Source organism: Sebastes fasciatus, chromosome 18 (assembly GCF_043250625.1).
Source record: "Sebastes fasciatus isolate fSebFas1 chromosome 18, fSebFas1.pri, whole genome shotgun sequence".
NCBI classification, from domain to species: domain Eukaryota; kingdom Metazoa; phylum Chordata; class Actinopteri; order Perciformes; family Sebastidae; genus Sebastes; species Sebastes fasciatus.
The window spans coordinates 10,092,392-10,109,965 of record NC_133812.1 but is presented as its reverse complement, the minus strand read 5'-3'; the positions used below and the strand labels follow the sequence as shown (position 1 = coordinate 10,109,965).

Sequence of the window (17,574 nt, the reverse complement as noted above, 5' to 3'; positions counted from 1 at the left end):
ACTGGTCTTTCTGCAAAGACTCTTGAGGCCGCTGAACAAGACTTTTTTTTTTTGCCCTTGATCCCATTATATATAGGCTGTAATCAGCGCTCACTCACTGCTAATTATATGCCATGATCCATCATCACGGCTCACTTCAGGGCCTTTTAAAGAATTGTGATTTGTTGTATTTTTTCATCATAAAATTAAGTATTATATTCAAACCATAGCTGTTGACAGAATTGATGTTAGGGTAATTCACAAACAAGTATGCAATCTAAAGATCAGGCAGCGTAGAGTGCTTTCTTTGGGGTATTTTTCTCATATGACGCTAATGGGTGATGTTGTTTTTCATTGCTGTGCTGCAGGTCTCCGGTCTGTCTCCTGGAGACAACCAGACACCAGGACTGCTGCTGGCTCCGGGAGTGAGGTGGGGGCAGACGCCCATCAACCAGCTCACACCCTGGGATACAGATGAGCCCCCTACCAAGCAACATCGAGACAGCGAGCCCACCGGTAATGAATCACACACACACACGCACACGCAGCATCTACATACACACACACGCATACGCACTGACAGACACATGCACTGGTTCCACCTGATGTAAGTTTCTCATCATCTCTAGTACGCCCTCCACACAGCAGATGTATGAATGCACACGGACCACTCACTCGCACACACACACACACACACACACACACACACACACACACACACACACACACACACACACACACACACACACTTGTGTGCTGCACCCCCAGACTGCTCTGGCCACAGCTAGCATCCAATGCTAATGAGACATCTTGGCTGCCTTGCCCTACATAAAATACATGCTTGCCTCCACAACATGCATACGCAATCATGCATAATTAACATCCACAAACACCATCTTTACATGAGCTCAGATTCACATACAGTATAATTATAGAAATGTCAGTGTGATATCAAGAAGTTTAACAAAAAGAGAGAAATGTAAAGTGCACCTTCACAAGTCCTCCACCACCTTCACTCTGCTGCTCTTTTTATTGTCCTTGTTAATGTTATTGTGTCACTAACCAACGCTGATTTAGTCTAAATTAAACCTATGCAGCAACGTCCTCCAAATGATCTCCACCAGGTCTAATTTAGATGCCGACCTTATTCTATTCACGCCCTTTCCCCGACATGTGCAGAACAACAGTGGTGCTGCTGCAGCGCAGTGCTCAAACCCGACATTAAAGAGTTAAGCCAAGTGTTTTACTCTTATTGTAATGAACTCACCCAGAATGGCTCTGCCCTAGAGCAGTTAATTTCCTTCCATTGCTCTGCTGGCCTCTGCCTCCTGCTCATCACAAATGTGTCTCATTTAAGAATAATACTGGCACGGAGCTCGTTCCAGTGGAAATTCCAAGCTCAACAAAATCCAGATTGTGGACAGCTGCTACTCTGCGGTAGCAAAGCGTCATGCTCAAAAACATGTTTCAGCACCCTGCTACTGCCTGTACGATTTGCCTCCTAATTAGAATTTGCATATCTTAGATATAGATCGTGCATTCATATGAATCAGTTTGATCAGTTACCTAAGAGGGATGTTTGTACCAGAAACCACTGTAGGTAGTGTTACGATGGAAGGATGCAGTTGTATAGAATATGGAGCTCCGTGGCGGTGGCCCCCTGCTGTGTGACCACAGCATCCCGCTGTGCTCTGAGGGTCTGGCTGAATTGGCCGTGAAGTTCTGGAGGTCTTGTTATTGTGTGTAAGCGAACGCTGCTTCCCCCACTCCCACCACCACCACAGCTCCCACACCCGCACCACAGCTTGGAGTAAAGCGCGAGGAGAGTGAGATGTCACAGACCCGGCACACTGTCGCATATGACACTCAAATCCGAAGCATAGTGTTGCATATTGATTTGCGCGTGTGCGCTATTTCAAACTGTGACTGGCGTTTGCAACGAAGCCAGCTCCTCTCCACACTTCACTGAACTGTGTTGCCAGAGAGTTCTCTGCCAACTGTGGCAGAATTAATCAACGGCTCCTTTCAACAGAAACTTCACTGTTGTGTGTCTGTTAAAGAAAGTTTGGCTTTGAAAAAAAAAAAAAAAGAAGTTTTGTTTCAACTTTAGTTTCTTTGTACGAAAATAGTTCTCGTTTTAATGCCATGATTTAGACTTAAGCAAATTATAAGTGGAGTTTTTAAAAGGGAACTTTTGAAAATTGTAATTCTGAGATACAAGTATATTTATACATTACATTTAATATTAATGCGGCTGCTTCATTTTGTTAGACTTTGCAGCCAAAGCTGATGAATGTAGGTCATTGTTGGGTCATGATAATGAAATTCTTTGCCTAATTAATTATATATTTTGCTGGTAAAAGATTGAAGAAATAGTTAAGGACAAGAGCATAGAATCCGAGGACAGATATGTCAAATTCTTATCAGTGCCATCACTGCATTAAAAACTTTACAAGATGTGGAATTATTATGCTAACCCATTTGATTAGAAACCTTTATCAAGATGAGCTACAAAATAAGGGAAATTAAAGAGGACTTATTATGCTTTTGTGCTTTTTCCCTTTCTGTTAGTGTGTTATATAGTTCTTTTGTGAATGTAAAAGGTCTGCAAAGTTACAAAGCCCAAAGTCCAAAAGGGAGTTACTCTCCCCCACAGAAACACTGCTCCTGAACTGCCTGAAACGCCTCGTTGAAGTCCCGCCTTTTTTATTCTGTAACATGGTGATGTCACTAAGTAACACATTTGCATAATGGTTAGTTTGGCACGCCCTCAAACAAAGCTAGTTAGAGCGGAGCTGGAGCTGAGTCTGTAGAGTTTGTTTCGGTTGACCAATCAGAGCAGACTGAGCTTTTCGGGATTTGGGGGGGCAGAAGCTCAAACAGAGCGTTTCAGACAGAGGGTGAAAAGAAGAGCTGCAGCACAGCCAGTATGAGAAATATAAAGTGTTTTTTTAACCTTAAAGTAGAAACCCAAAATACAAGTATGCACCTGAAAATGAGCATAATAGGTCCTCTTTAAATATAGTGTTGGCGCCGATTAACTAAATGACGTGTGAATTATGGATGGAACTGGCCTCTGGAGTCTTCTGTTCCCGCCGCCCTCTTCTCTTCTCACTGTCTGTCTTTATCTCTCCCTCCCTCTCCATCCTCTCCATCCTCCTCAGCCCGGACTATTATATCAGCAGGGCCAGTATCATGAATTATGTGGGCTTTTTCCGTAGCTTTTTTGCATGCTGTGATTTAGCCTTTGGCCCCTTGGCAGAGTGGTCGGCTATTTTTGGAGCTTGGACCACGGCGGGAGGAGCTAGAGATGAGGGAGTAGGAGCCAATGAATGAGGGGAGGGAGGGAGCGATCAGGGCCAATATGGCTTCCTCTTCCCAGCACACCCTCAGCATCTAACGCCTCAGGGTAGAGAAATGATTGGCTCCGAGTGTCTGGGTAAACACAGACTCCTACACAGATAATGGTGTCGACTGCCTGCACGCACCGAGCATGTATGCTTTCACATTCGGAGACGCATTTGTTCATCTTGTAGCAAAAGTCTCTTAATCTTATTATGATGTTAATCTTGGGCGCGGATCTGTGCACCGCGTCGGATATTTTCGGTTTTGATATTAAGTCTTGAGTCAAAAGCAAACTTGGACTGAAGCGGAGCGGCACGCTGACAGTTGTGGTGTGGAGAGGAACAGACTCAAGCTGGAGTCTGTCTTCTCATGCTGTTTTCTGTCTCTATTTGATCGTCTAATACCAGACTTAAATTCAATCTGCCCTTGTTTTCGGCTCTGTCGACGACTTCTGCAGTATAGAAATACATTTACCTCAACTTCCACATGGTTTTCTGGTATAAAAGCTGGATATCCAGTTGATGAATCTCTTTCTTTTGTCTGTAGGTCCTACCTGGACTGGACCAGTAGCAGCAGTGAGCCAGCCCAGCCTCCTGCCCCACACCTACGCCCTCCCACAGCCGCCCGCCTTTAGCCACAGTGTGACCGCGCAGTCGCCCATCATAGGAGTAACCCCCTCCATCCAGGCACCAATACCCCCGCAACACCCGCTCATGACGGCCCACTTCCAGCTGACGCCACAGTCGACCCAGCAGCCGCCCTCCATGGTGCTGAGCATGCCCAGCCAGCCTCCGTACCACGGTCAACCCACGGTCGCGCCGTCCGCCCTCGCCGCCCAAGCCAACCACGTGGTTCATCCGAACCCTCACAGCGTGATGGGCAACGGCCACTTAACCTCTCACCCCGGCCTCATGCAGCACCCTGCCTTGCCTCTGACAAACGGACAAGCGGCGGCGGTGGCTGCAGCAGCAGCGGCACACGAAGACAGTCAGGATGGTCCTAACGGGCTGCAAATGCTGCGAACAGTCGGGATGGGGAAGTACGAGTTCAGCGACCCGGGACATCCTAAAGGTAAGCACAGACAGCCTCAGCTGGTGCACTGTGCACAGGCGGATGTTTTTTTCCTCTCTCTTCCAGATATGGAACCTGTCAAGGCTATCTTTGAGAGGCTAAATCAAAGCAGATCTGTTCGGCTGGCAACTCGAGCTCAGAAGTAAATCCGAGCAAGGGAGGTGTTAGGTATTAAATCAATACTCTCAGCTCTCTATTCCTTGTGACCTCCCCTTATGCGGGGCCATGCTGGAATGAAACACATAGGCCTCTGCCCTCTGTTTGTATACCAGAGCACTTTCGGATGCCAGCAGTCGTAAACAAGGCAGCAAACACTCAAGCAAAGGGGTTGTTAAAATACAACTCGCCAACAGAGCCAATTCGCTTCAAAGCTGCTCCAAAGTCGCAGGGAACGGAGGTGCACCTAAAGCAGCAGTGAGATGGCCGCTTCTAAAAAACCTGTAATACTGCCTACAGCGGATTCTTTGGAGAGAACATGCTGTACTGATCTCCAACTACTATACTGCAGCAGCATCTCTACTGTTGTGCACTGAAATTGGTTAAAAGTGTGTCAGGTTTCTCCTCTCGGTTTGCAGTACTCACCAGGCCTACTAAACACGAGGCAGGAAGAGCTTTCAGTCGTAGCCCCCCCTCCCTCCGCCCTCGCATCTCTCTCAAAAAAACCGTTTGAAGCCTTGTTGACTCGCGCCGTGTTTGTGAAGGTGCTTCACGGCTCCGACTAGCGAGCCCGCGAGCCGTAAATTGGTGTTTGGTTTAACCTTGGAGTTTATGACGCAGGGCGCCAGAAACAGATGTTCGCAATTCCCCCGACCAATTTTCACATTTAATGAAGCTTTTAATTTAGGTTTAGATTGTTTTCTTTTTCCTGACTCATTTTGATCAATAAAATGTGTGCAAATGAACTTGTAGATTGCAAAAAAGCAATTATTTCGGGGGACTGCCTGCGATACATTGAAATGAGACGAGCAGGTAGAATTGGAAATGGATAATTAGGCGGGCTCGTCGCCGGCTTGGTCCGGCTTTTTAGTCTTTTAGTCTTCGTTGAATAGACTGTCGCGATCCATTAACCAATGCGTGTCAAAATTGATTGACCCTTCTTCTAACAGGCCAAAGATGCGAGGGTTTAACTGGAATTACTGTATTTATATGGAGCCATTTTACAAGGGAGGAAAACACTGTTAAAATTCTGGAAACACCAACGCTGTGATTCATGTTGTGATATATAATATATTCAGCTAGCAGGGTTACAGTTTGTCAGCTGCTGTATTTCAAAGGCAGAAGGGAAAGCACCCCTGTGTCAATTCCTATACACAATGTGCACTCGAAATCTTGTGTCGGCCTCTATGAAGGTCAAACTGCAAATACTTGAATCTCAAATCCCCTCAGCAATTTTAGCATTTTTTTTTCATTTTTTTTATCCACGCTTGGCCTTGGATAGACATTAGTGAGAGTAATGTCACAAGAACAGTGGAAATTTGCAAAACGTCGAGCACCAGTAAATTAGCGGTCGTGACATCTCTTCAGCGCGGCTCCTGAGTGGCGAGGCAGACCTCTCCCCTGACAGGAACACTTAACTTAGCAGCTGTAATCACAACAACGCCCTGCCCCTCAAGACGCTGCCCGCTGCTGTCCTTCTGTCTGCGCTTTTCTGTCTTTTCTGATTATCTCTGTCACTTCCTGTATCCCTCCATCCCTCCCTTCCCCTCTAGCTTTCTCGCTCTCTCCGAGAGGTCACAAATCTCAAGCTCCAACTGGTCTTACGCATTCTGTTTTTAAATCAATTAACGCTGCATATCAATGTGGCAAGCGTGCATACGGTCCCGCTGTAGCGCCATAGCGGTGAAATATGGAGGGGTAAGCTCTCGCGACCTGCATTCTGGCTCGCTTCTGTTACAATTATCTTAACCTGCTGTCGGCATTTTTCTCTTTTGGCTTAGACCGAAAAAATAACAGAAGAGAAGTAGTTTGTGAAAGGAAAGGAAAGCAGCTGCAGGTTAGAGGTCAGTGTTTCTGCAGAAACTCTAATGGCTGAGGTGAGGATAAGAGGGTTGGCAAATCTGATCCCAGGGCAGAGATTGTGGGTTACAAAGACACATCTGGCATAAAAGCTAGATTGTAAATGAAGTCCTAGCATCCACACAAACTGACAGACGTGATGTCTTGTTCTTTTGCTTCTCACAGACGCACCATGGCTAGACCCAAATATTCAACTATTCGGTTACCAATTTTGGTATTTGGATATTCAGGGTTTTTTTTGGGGGGGGGGGGGGGGGGGGGGGGGGGGGGGTGTTACCTCTTGGGATTACAAACATGCATTAAACACACCAAACCTTTTGGAAAATGATTTTTATTCAATAACAAATGAAAATATAAACAACAATACCGTATAATAGTAGAATCCTTAAAAATGAACGCTTGTAATTAAACCAAAAGACGCATATTGCAACGCTACGCCGTCCATCTCAGCTGAGAACGAAGTAATGTCTGGCTGAGTCCTTCCCGAGCCAGAGCCGCTGTTGCTTATATCGGAGTGCAACCCATTTGGGGATCAGGCCGAAAGGGCTGTGCGGAAGCCTCCACCGGCTGCATTAGCTTGCAGCTGGGCTCTGCCAGAGAGGCGGTGCGTAATACACAGAGACAGCAGCCTCAAAATGACGCTGTTTAGAGTGAGAGGGGCCCGCAGATGTGACTTTGAGCTGAAGCTGAAGCTCCGGAGTCCAAAAAATTGTATTCGGGGCAACCCTAACGCCTCGTTTCCACACTGTTTTTTTTTTGTGTCCGTAAATCTGTATAGTATTCGGATTACACCCCCTATGTTCAACGCAAGGAAATGCTACGGATGGATAGAAACACCACCACAGATTTTGAAGAGAAGTTACTACATACTGTAGATATAAATCAGTATTTTTATATATATATATATGAGTTACTGCTGTCCACTCTAAATGAATCACATTTATGACGTTACGTTTTTTCTCAGTGAAAAGTTCAACGGCTTATTTAGCTAACATTGGTAGTATGCCAGCGGTGTGTTCATACGTCTTTTAACAAATGAGTTCACAAAACTGCTAAATACGTTGTCAAATTTTTCACTTGGAAAACATTTTTATAAATAGAGCTGTATTATATCCTCAAAGAAATGTATTATTTAAAAGTGCGATACTAACCCTCAGATACAACTACTACACAAAAACTGTTCACCAATCCACTCACGTACTCAGCGCTTCTGGGGTAAAAGCCGCAAAAGGGAATAAATGAGGTGCACACTGCCACTGACTGACATGTGGGGAGACTTTGCTTGACGAGCTGATGAATTATCATCCTGACTGAGGTCCAAAAAAGAATGTAACCCAAGCTAATTTAGGTATTTAGTGAGGATATGTTGACTATTCTGGTGGTCATTTAAATATAGTGAGAGACTAAGCTGCAGTGTTTCCTTGCAACGGTCAAACCCTGCAAACCCTGCTCGCTCATCTCACGTCCGAGGATTTTCAGAAGTGATTATTGGACAAACGGTTTAAACACTAAAGCCGCTACTTAAGCGAATGTGTTGCTGCATTAAAAAAAAGAAAAGAAAGCTTGAGCCTCTGGACACAATGCTTGTAAGCGCTGATGTGCAGAGGAGGTTTTGTGGCTTTTTGATGGCAAAGGCCTGGATCTTGGAGGAGCTGACAGAGCTCTTCCACCTTAATCCAGCCGCACAACAGGCCGCCGTGCGTGCGCGTGTGTGCACAAATGCGAGCGCGGTTGCTCGCCTGCACAAACTTCTTGGGTGTGACTGCATGGATGTTTTGTCAGATGTCAGCCTCACAGCCTTAAAGCCAAACAGCACAGTGACAGAAATCACACTCCGTGTTTGATTTGGCTTTGCCTTCAAAGGGAGCAATTTGTCTTCGCTCTGCATCAGTGGGCACATCAACAACTGTGTGCTCCTCTCCCTCTCTCTCTCTCTCTGTGTGTGTGTGTGTGAGTGTATGTGTGTCTGTATAGGTATTTGTCTGTATTTTTCTGTTTACAGTACATAGTGTGTGTGTTTGCGTACGCCTGCGTGAATGCCATATGTTTGTGTGCCTGAGTTCGTGTGAAGATTCACACTGAGCAGCTTGAAGGCAGCTTTAACCTCGTCACCTACTGAGATATGCCAGTCACCCGGCTGTGATCTGCCTACCTGGATTCTCCATCGCAGCAGGGCGTTTCATAATACCTGCCTGTCATAGTGTACAAAATCAAACGGCGCACTTTCTTTTGTCGATTGTTAATTTCCTTCACACCGCCCACTCCTCGCTCATTTTCTGTCTTCTCAAAAAACGAGAAGCTTTTGAACACTTAAATAACCTCTCCGCATCTGTAGCTCGAGCCACGGCGATCACATCTGTCGGCACATTTTTGCGAAACGTGGTAATGCGGGATGACTGACGTTTGTTAAAAAGAACAATAAAAAAAAAAAAAAATCCAAAGAGCAGGACACAGGGGGAGAGGAGAGAGGAGGAGTAGATAGAGGGTGAACATGAGAGAGAGGGAGATGCTGAGAGCGGAGTCGTGTGTGTCTATTGACCAAATCATTAAAATCGATGGCTGTCCTGATGAATATCAGCCGGGGGAAGCTAGTGCCGAGCTCAGCAGGCACGGACTCGCTCTCTGCAAACGTGATTGAGCGCCATGTAAAGGCAGCTCGTGGCTGGAAAACACGTTCACATCAAAAGGGAAGTTATTATTTCCACACATCCGAGCCTGTTTTAAAGGTTACCTGCTGTTACCTACGCCGGCCACTCAAATGATGCTTTTGATATTGTTTTCCCAGCTTGGCATGAACTGAGAGGACTGCGTTATGGTCCTGCGAGCACACTGTGACGCTGATGGAAATGCTGTTTTTTGTTGGTAAATGCCTAAGGAGCAGATGAAGCATGGTTTGGAAGCTGTAGTTGGGATTGAAGTTCGAGGTCACGGGCAGATCTGTCGGGCCGCCTGCCGTCTACTGAGCATTAGCTTCTCGCCTCTCTTCTCATGTCAAACATCATTTTAATGCTTCCTTCCACCTCGCTGACCTTTACCGGTCCCGTTCTCTCTCACACATATGCACGCAGACGTTTGCATAAACGCACACACCGCTATAAGAGAGGGAAAGCACGTAGACGTCGTCCTCCACCGTCATCCAGCAACACCCGGCCTCCCCTCTCTGCCCAGGAAGTTCATCTTCCAGTCAGCTCACATCAGCCATCATCTGGGGACCGAGCGGCTCTGGAGCTGCTGGTGAAAGCAATTAAGATGCCTTGCTGAGTTAAGATCAGTGTGTTTTACCCTGCTACGGCGAGACTGGCGCAGCCCCGCATCCCCGCATCCAGCGCAGCAGGCTCACCTCTCCTCTGCTGCTGTGATCGTTTCATCTCCAAAAAGATTTTAATTATGTATCCACTTTTGTTTACTTTTGGACAAAGCATATTGGCACTGCGGCATTACTGTCCACTGGCGTTGTTGGTTCTTTGCACATCATTGCTGCAATATTACCTGTAAGTGAGGAAATTATAGATCACTAGATTAGTAAGATAGTGGGTGTTTACAAGGCCAAGCTGTGTGTGCTGCTGGTGTTTATTGAAGGGAAGACAGGGGCCTCTTTCCTTGACACTTATCGCACCTCATCAAATCTTATTTTGGACATGCTATTTTATTGTTTTATCATTTTGTTACTGGTTTATGATGTTACTGGATTTAATAATGACATTCTGGACATGTCACTTCAGAGATATTTGTCTATAGACTGAAGTACAGTTATTAGGTAGACATAAAGCATACAGTATTATCAGTATCATTAGTGATGCATAATCAATTTTATGGCTGTCAAAGTAGTGCAAATTCATTTAACAGCACTATTTTCTTTAGCGCATTAACGCAATTTGCAGTTTTTAAAGAAGCTATTCGATCTTTTGGAGGTTGTAGCGGGCTCAGGTTTAAAGCTAGAGTGAAGACATACTATATTATGACATTTGTAATGACTTTTTGGGTACCCACGAGTCTCCCCTTTACAGACATGCCCTCTTTATGATAATCACATGCAGTTTTGGGCAAGTCATAGTCAAGTCAACACACTGACACACTGACAGCTGTTGTTGCCTGTTGGGCTTGAGTTTGCCATGTTATGATTTGAGCATATGTTTTATGCTAAATGCAGTACCTGTGAAGGTTTCTGGACAATATTTGTCATTGTTTTGTGTTGTTAATTCATTTTTTTTAAATAAATATATTCATACATTTGTATAAAGCAGCATATTTGCCCACTCCCATGTTGATAAGAGTATTAAATACTTGATAAATCTTCCTTTTAAGGTACATTTTGAACAGATAAGAAATGTGCAATTCATTTGCGATTAAATATTTAAATCGATTAACAGCCCTATTTTCTGGACATGTAACCTCAGAGCTATTTGTCTATAGAAGTAGCTACAGTTATTAAGTAGACATAAAGCACACAGTATTATCAGCATTATTAGTGATGCATAAATATTTATTTTTATTCAACCACAGGGATACACTGCTAGCATGACAGGCAGCCAGTTTGTGATAGCCACACTGAGACCATTAATCGTAGCCCAGCACATTAATTAAACCCTCCCCCCTTTCCTTTTCTCCGTCTCTCTTTCACTTGATATAGTGTGGACCATCTCCACTACATCCTCACTGCAAACTACACAAAAGTACGCCTTTCACAGAGACGAATGTACTACTAAATCTGCTGTAAGAGTTGTCGTTTTTTTTCTTATTTTAATTTCCAATATGCTGACTCGGATCAGCGTCTGCGGAGTAAGCAGTGGTAAATTAATTAAAGCCACTGCGGTGTTGTGCTGGGCGATTATCTTAAAGCTATCCACATCAGGATTAGCTAAAGCAGAACTAGGGGTTATTATGATTCCAAAACAGGCTTAACTTGGAATATGAAATGCATGGATTTTAAAGTGTTTTTTTCTTCTCTTTCCATCTCTCTCATAGTATTCCTTAATTCTATGTAGCTCGAGTGGAAACTGAGAAAAGGAATTCACGAGAGCTGGGAGAGTTGCAAATTATTAATGAGGTTGGAAATTTATTCCAATCACTGTGGACTCTGTATGTGCAGGTAATTCCCTTAAATGAATACATGCGCTATAAGAGACATGAGTGACCTTGGCACATGAGTCCATATGGGGCCTACATATTTATGATATTGACTCAAACATCCAATTTTAGGAGACCACTACACTTGTGTGCAGGTGTAGCTGAGCTACCTGACTCTGTGTTTTAACTTGGCTAAGGATGGCTTTCATTGAGATGTCTAACTGTTTCCAGTACAGCTCTGGCTCTCAGCAGAGAGCAAAAAGAAGAGGGGGGAAGAGGAGGAGGAGGAGGAGGAGGGGGAGGGGGAGGAGGAGAGGAAACGTGAGGTGAGCAGCGGCAGTGTGTCATCAGCGGAGGAAGGAAAGCTGCTCGCCCTCGTTCTTTCTCTCCCTCGTTATCGTATTTTAAAGGAGAGGAGCCCCGCCAGGAGCCCCATACATTATATCCCCCCACAGTTAATATAGGGACGGCGGATAGCTCATTAAGATTGATCATTCCTCGTCCACCTCCTCCATGCAGAACGCGGCGCCAGCTTCATTAATCACCGGGATTTCAAGATAAAGCTCGGCGGCGGCACAGTCGCAGGACCCCGAAAAGCCTGACAGCCCCGGCTCCTACATGCATAATCACAGACGCAGTGCAGCCGCCCGGCTCCCTGCCACGCTAGCGGGGGCGCCGCATCCACGCCTCCCTCCCTCCTCCATCCTCTCCTCAACCTATACTCTCCTCCTCCCCTCCTCCCCACCTGTTCTCTCCACTGCAATTGTCTGTCTGTTGGTTTCACTCGGCTCCACTCCCACTCCCGGCATTCCCCCCCTCCCATTCTGTTGTCTCTCAGCCTCCCCACCATCCTAACATCCACCTACTTCCCATACCCACTTTCTGCCTTTTTCCTCTCCTTCTTTTTCATCTAGTCGCCTCCCTTCTCTTTTTCTCTCATCTTCTGTACATTCCTTCCATTGCCATACCTGCCCACCTGTTCCTTGTTTTTCTAACTTTCCTCTCCGCCTCCCTGCTTTCTCTACTCCATTGATGCTGGAGTTGTTAGCCATTTCTCTAATAGACTGTTTTTTTTTCAGCCCGGTAATGCCTCTTTTAGCAAAATGGAAAATGTAGGAGAAGAAAGGATTAAAGAGGGGTAAAAAAAACAGTCCAGTCATCCCAGATTGCTCGTTTGCCTCTGACAGCTGGACCAAGTGTCAGATGGCTGTTTTCATCTGAAACGCCCAATCAGACCGTCTCTTTTTGCCTTATTACCTTCACAAAAAGTCTGCACTTTTGGTCCAGAGCCTCAGCTACTGTAGCTGGTCGAAAATTGTACTGTAGGCACTACACTCTTCATTGAAATCATCTGCTAACGTTTGAGGTTAGCGTGCACAAAGTCCCGTAGTTTGTCTGTCAAACTTGGGATGAATGAAAAATAAGGATTTCGTTCTTTTATTCATTAAATAAAGATTAAAACATTTTAGCTCATCAATAGAAAAGATTATTTGAAAGGTATGTTTAAAAAAGGAGGATCTAAACACTGGAGGATGGAATTTCAGTTTGCTTGCTTTAGTCATCATCAAGTCTCACAGTTTTCTATAGAGAGAAAACCAAGAGAGATAATCATATAATAGATTACTTTCTCTTTGTCGTTAAGTGACACTTTCTTTTTACGACTAGTTTACAAACTTAACCAACTCGACCAGTACAACTGTATGAAATTTTTTTTTTTTTTTAACAATATCCACTTTGATATTGTTATGTTTATTCCAGTTTAAAGGAGCAGTGTGTAGGATTTGGCGGCATCTAGCGGTGAGGTTGCAGATTGCAACCAACTGAAACTTCAGTGTTTGGTTTGTCCGTTCTGGACTACTGTAGAAACATGGCGGTCGGCTCCGTGGAGAGGACCCAGTCCCTATGTAGATATAAACGGCTAATACCAGGTAACGAAAAACACAACAATTCTCATTTTCTGGTGATTATCAGCTAAAGAAAACATACTTATTAATATTATATTCCATTTCTGCCAATAGATCCCCCTAAATGATACACACTGTTCCTTTAAATGATCACATTTGGAACGACGGGTGTTGTCGATGAAGGGCTACTTGAGTTCACGTGACCGGGCTGTGGGGGTGTGTCAGATTAAAAAGGTTTGGAACCACTGTTTTATTTTAGTAGAAGTGGATTTATATATTCTTTTTATATTTTAATCTGTAACAATGATTCATGTTTTATAAGCTGTACAGTAACGGAGTAAATGTACCTGGTTATGTTCCACCAATGTTTTGTAGCATCTTTAAGGAAAATGTAGAGCCTCATTTTAAATAGGGGTCAGGGGAAAAAATTGATACAGCATAGTATTGTGATATTTTGCGTGGCAATATTGTATTGATACTTTGACGTGAGGTATTGATCTTTTATTATACATGTATAAACTATTAAACTCTTAACATCTTTAACAGTCCGGCAGCTGTTTCAAAGGGGTCCCTTGACCTCTGACCTCAAGATATATGAATGAAAACTCTGAGATGAACAGAGTGAAAACTGTATCTTATTAGATAAAATAGATGTTGACAAATTGCATAATTTACAGTTGAAAAAAGGTAATATATCGCAATACATCTTATCGTTTTATCATATTTCGCATATCGTAAAATGCAGTAAGATCGTATTGTGACTTAAGTATCGTGATAATATCGTATCGTGGTGCCTCTGGTGATTCCCACCCCTAATACACACAAACAAGAGTTAATGTGTTGCCTGGATTTGTGATACAGTGTGACACTCGCTCAGAGCTGCACTATCATGCATTGAATATTCGGGAGATGTCTCAGACTGGAACAGTGCCCTTTTTCCTACATGAAACATCCACTACCCTCAGTTATTGGGGAACAAATTGATATCAGTGTTTACAGTAGTGTCAGAGTGAATCAAGGCTACACCTCAAAAAACTGGTCTGAATCTCAAACACCTCGTGTCAGAGAGAGAGAGAGAGTGTTTTATGACGGGAGTAATTGCCCCCAAGTCAAATGTCGATGTGTTATTCCGCACATCAGCCATGAAATAGACGGTAATGCATTATCAATGAGGCCGAGTGTAAACACAGCAGATGTTACCAGGAAGTCAGTCAATAGCGGATGTTTCTCTCTAATGAGAAGGCATAATTGCAACATGGAGGGAACTCGGTATCCAAAACAGCAGCAGATGCGCCTCCCAAAAAAAACTCCAGAAGAAGTTCAGCAGTATTAGCTGGCTAATGTTTTCTGAGTGGATCGTCCAACTTTTTCCTTACACAGAAACTTTTAAATGGGTTTGATAATGCACACGGGGCATCTAATAAATTCTAATGACAGGACCAGACATTAGCAAGAATGCCCCCCCGCCCCCATTCCCTCCTACAACTCATTATTCCACAGAGTTAGCAACAGGCTTAGCATGTGAAGATATATAATTCTTCTGTGACTTAGACAAATGATAATGGCCCGAATTGCAATCAAGAGATCTTTGTGGGCTAGTGGTGCACTCTGTAAGCTTGATCCACTTAAAGTCTTCCTTAGCAGAGAGATAGTACACGATGAGATGCCGAAACAGCAATATGCCATTGCCCTATTAAGTTTACAGAATGGGCTTCATTGCTAGAGGCTGCGGCTATCATTATTCTGCTACAGTAGTCATTGTGCTCATTGTTCTCCTCTCTCTCTCTCTGATACAATGTTTTCTTATGTAATGCAGCTTGCTGGAGTGCAGGATACAGAAAGTATTATATTAGAGAGTTGAACTTAGATTACAACTTTTTACAAGGACACGCCAGCCGTACGTAAGCATTGGAGCATGCTGGACACAATCAGAGTTTGTGGGGCAGTTCCAGTCGTCTAATAGATTGTTTTCCATCCCTGGAGAGAGATAGAGAAAGAGAGGAGAGGAGGAGGAATGAAAGAGAAGAGAAAAAAATCTGATGAAATGCAAAGATTACTCGCCTGACTCGACTGTAGGAGCTCATCTCAGGTGTGCAGTGTGCTGAGAAGACTCCCACATACAACCTAACCCCACCACCAACCTTTCTGCTTGGGCTGCTATGACTTTCACAAAGTTACCCAGTAAACACACATAGTCTTCAGGGGGAGGGGAGATGTGACATTTATCTTAAGCTGCACTGGTGACATGGGATTTTTTGTTTATTTATTTTAGTTTTTTTCCGCGTGCGTGCTTGTCCTCCTGCTGTTTCGGGTCAACTCGGAAGAAATGTAGCCCGTAGAGGCGAGTATCACCCGTGGGCAAAGCTTACACAAACCAAACTCGTAAACACAGTCGAGATGTAAGACAAGCAGGGGGAAGAGTGTCTGCTTTCTCTCACACACACACACTGGCATCCGTGCTCGACCACCAGTACGTGCCCGGTTCCTAAATGTGGAAGGTAGAAGAGCTGCTTGGCACGGCCGAGGCTGTTGGTTCCAGACTGCAGTCGGAGGCAGCGGAGGAGAAAGTAACTCTAAACTTTTAATTAGTGCTTAAGTAGAGTTTGCACTTTGTTTTGTGTTTGGTATATATCTGCACTTTAAATCCTCTGAAAGGTAAACGAACTTCACAGCTATCCTTAAATAGGCTTCTGCATAATTTCCATAGAGTATTTTCAACATTTAAAGGGCAAGCTTTGTATTTCCCTAATGGCGCCTCTACTAGTTGCCTTTTAAGGAGCAGCTCAACCAGAACTCTGAACTTTTGTTGTATTTATGGTCTCACCCTAATGTCAGCTGGAGAAAGGTGTTATTTTTTTCATGCCAATATAACCTGCAGAGCTGGCACGGCTTCATTTCATCCTCCACAACCACAGCGGTGACTGTGGTCTGGGTCTTTTGTCCCACTCTCGAGCCTTTGATCACCCAGAGCACTCTTTGTCAGCTCGCACTTCTGAGTTGAAAAGGTGAACACGCACAACTAAACATATATTCATGTACCCTACTGTTTATGTCATTTTTTATGGTAAAAAGCTACTTTTTTACTGGTTGGCAGATGAAAATATTCACATTTATGATTGCAAATTGCAAATTGGTTGCAAATATTTAAATATTGAATAACTACATTTTGGACTTTTGGACAGTGGTGGAAGAAGTATTAAGACCTTTTAGTTAAGTAAAAGTTGCAAAACTACAAAATACTTTGTTACAAGTTAAAGTCCTGAAATTCAAAGTCTTACTTAAGTAAAAGTACAAAAGCATTAGCATCAAAATATGCTTAAAGTCTCAAAATTAGAAGTACTCAGGTCTATTTCAGCATTATATATATTATATTATTGAATTATAATTAGTGATGCATGTGTTCATCACTTTATTGTTGCAGCTGGTAAAGGTGGAGCTCATTTCAAGTATTTAATATACTGCTGGGTAACTTAACCTGTGATAATACGTCATAATGTATTAGTTTATTTATTTTTTTTTAAAATTTTGTATTAATAATCTGCAAAGTAAGTAGTTACTAAAGTTGTCAAATAAATGCAGTGGAGTAAATGTACAATATTTGCTTTCAAAATGGAGTGGAGTAAAAGTATACAGAAACATAAAATGTAAATACTCAAGTAAAGTACAAGTACCTCATAATTGTACTTAAGTACAGTACTTGAGTAAATCTACTTAGTTACATTCCACCACTGCTTTTGGACCCATTTGGGTGCACATAATCTGGATTATTGCTGTAATGGCAGTAACTAGGGCTGTGCAATTAATCAAATTTCAATTCCAATTTTGGCTTCCAACAATTATGAGAACAAGATAATCGACAAAAAAACATGATTGTGCCGTTTCACAATGATGCTCTCGTTATGTCTTGTGTTATAAATCCAGCGCACCCCTTTCTTTTTCCCATTAGGGAGTGCGGCTTACAAATGCCCGGGATGAAGGTGACGCTTTACCGCACCCCTCGCCCAGACCTCGCCGCTTAGTGCTCGCTGTACTTCTTTAACTGTGTCATCACCATTCATATCTATACAACCAATGTGTTTAGGATTAAATTGTTTGCTAGAGCACAAATTTCCTCCTAGATCTATTCTCTTCATTTTGCTCTAAAGGTTCACCAGATTAATGCGTTGAACTTTTAAACGTAGGCTACAACATT

At 43.6% G+C, this 17,574-nt stretch overlaps 2 protein-coding genes across 9 annotated transcripts in view; one reads left to right on the top strand and one right to left on the bottom strand.

Annotated features, from left to right (window-relative positions):
- gzf1 (GDNF-inducible zinc finger protein 1) overlaps positions 1-17,574 on the bottom strand; it is a 498,954-nt gene that overhangs the window by 214,046 nt on the left and 267,334 nt on the right. The gene's annotated exons all lie outside the window — the stretch shown is intronic.
- klhl29 (kelch like family member 29) overlaps positions 1-17,574 on the top strand; it is a 246,640-nt gene that overhangs the window by 127,771 nt on the left and 101,295 nt on the right. For all 8 annotated transcript variants that reach the window (XM_074615419.1, XM_074615418.1, XM_074615413.1 and 5 more), the window contains 2 exons: positions 348-495; positions 3,871-4,395. In XM_074615419.1, the coding sequence (XP_074471520.1) occupies positions 348-495; positions 3,871-4,395 (673 nt within the window). The remainder of the gene's footprint in view (positions 1-347; positions 496-3,870; positions 4,396-17,574) is intronic.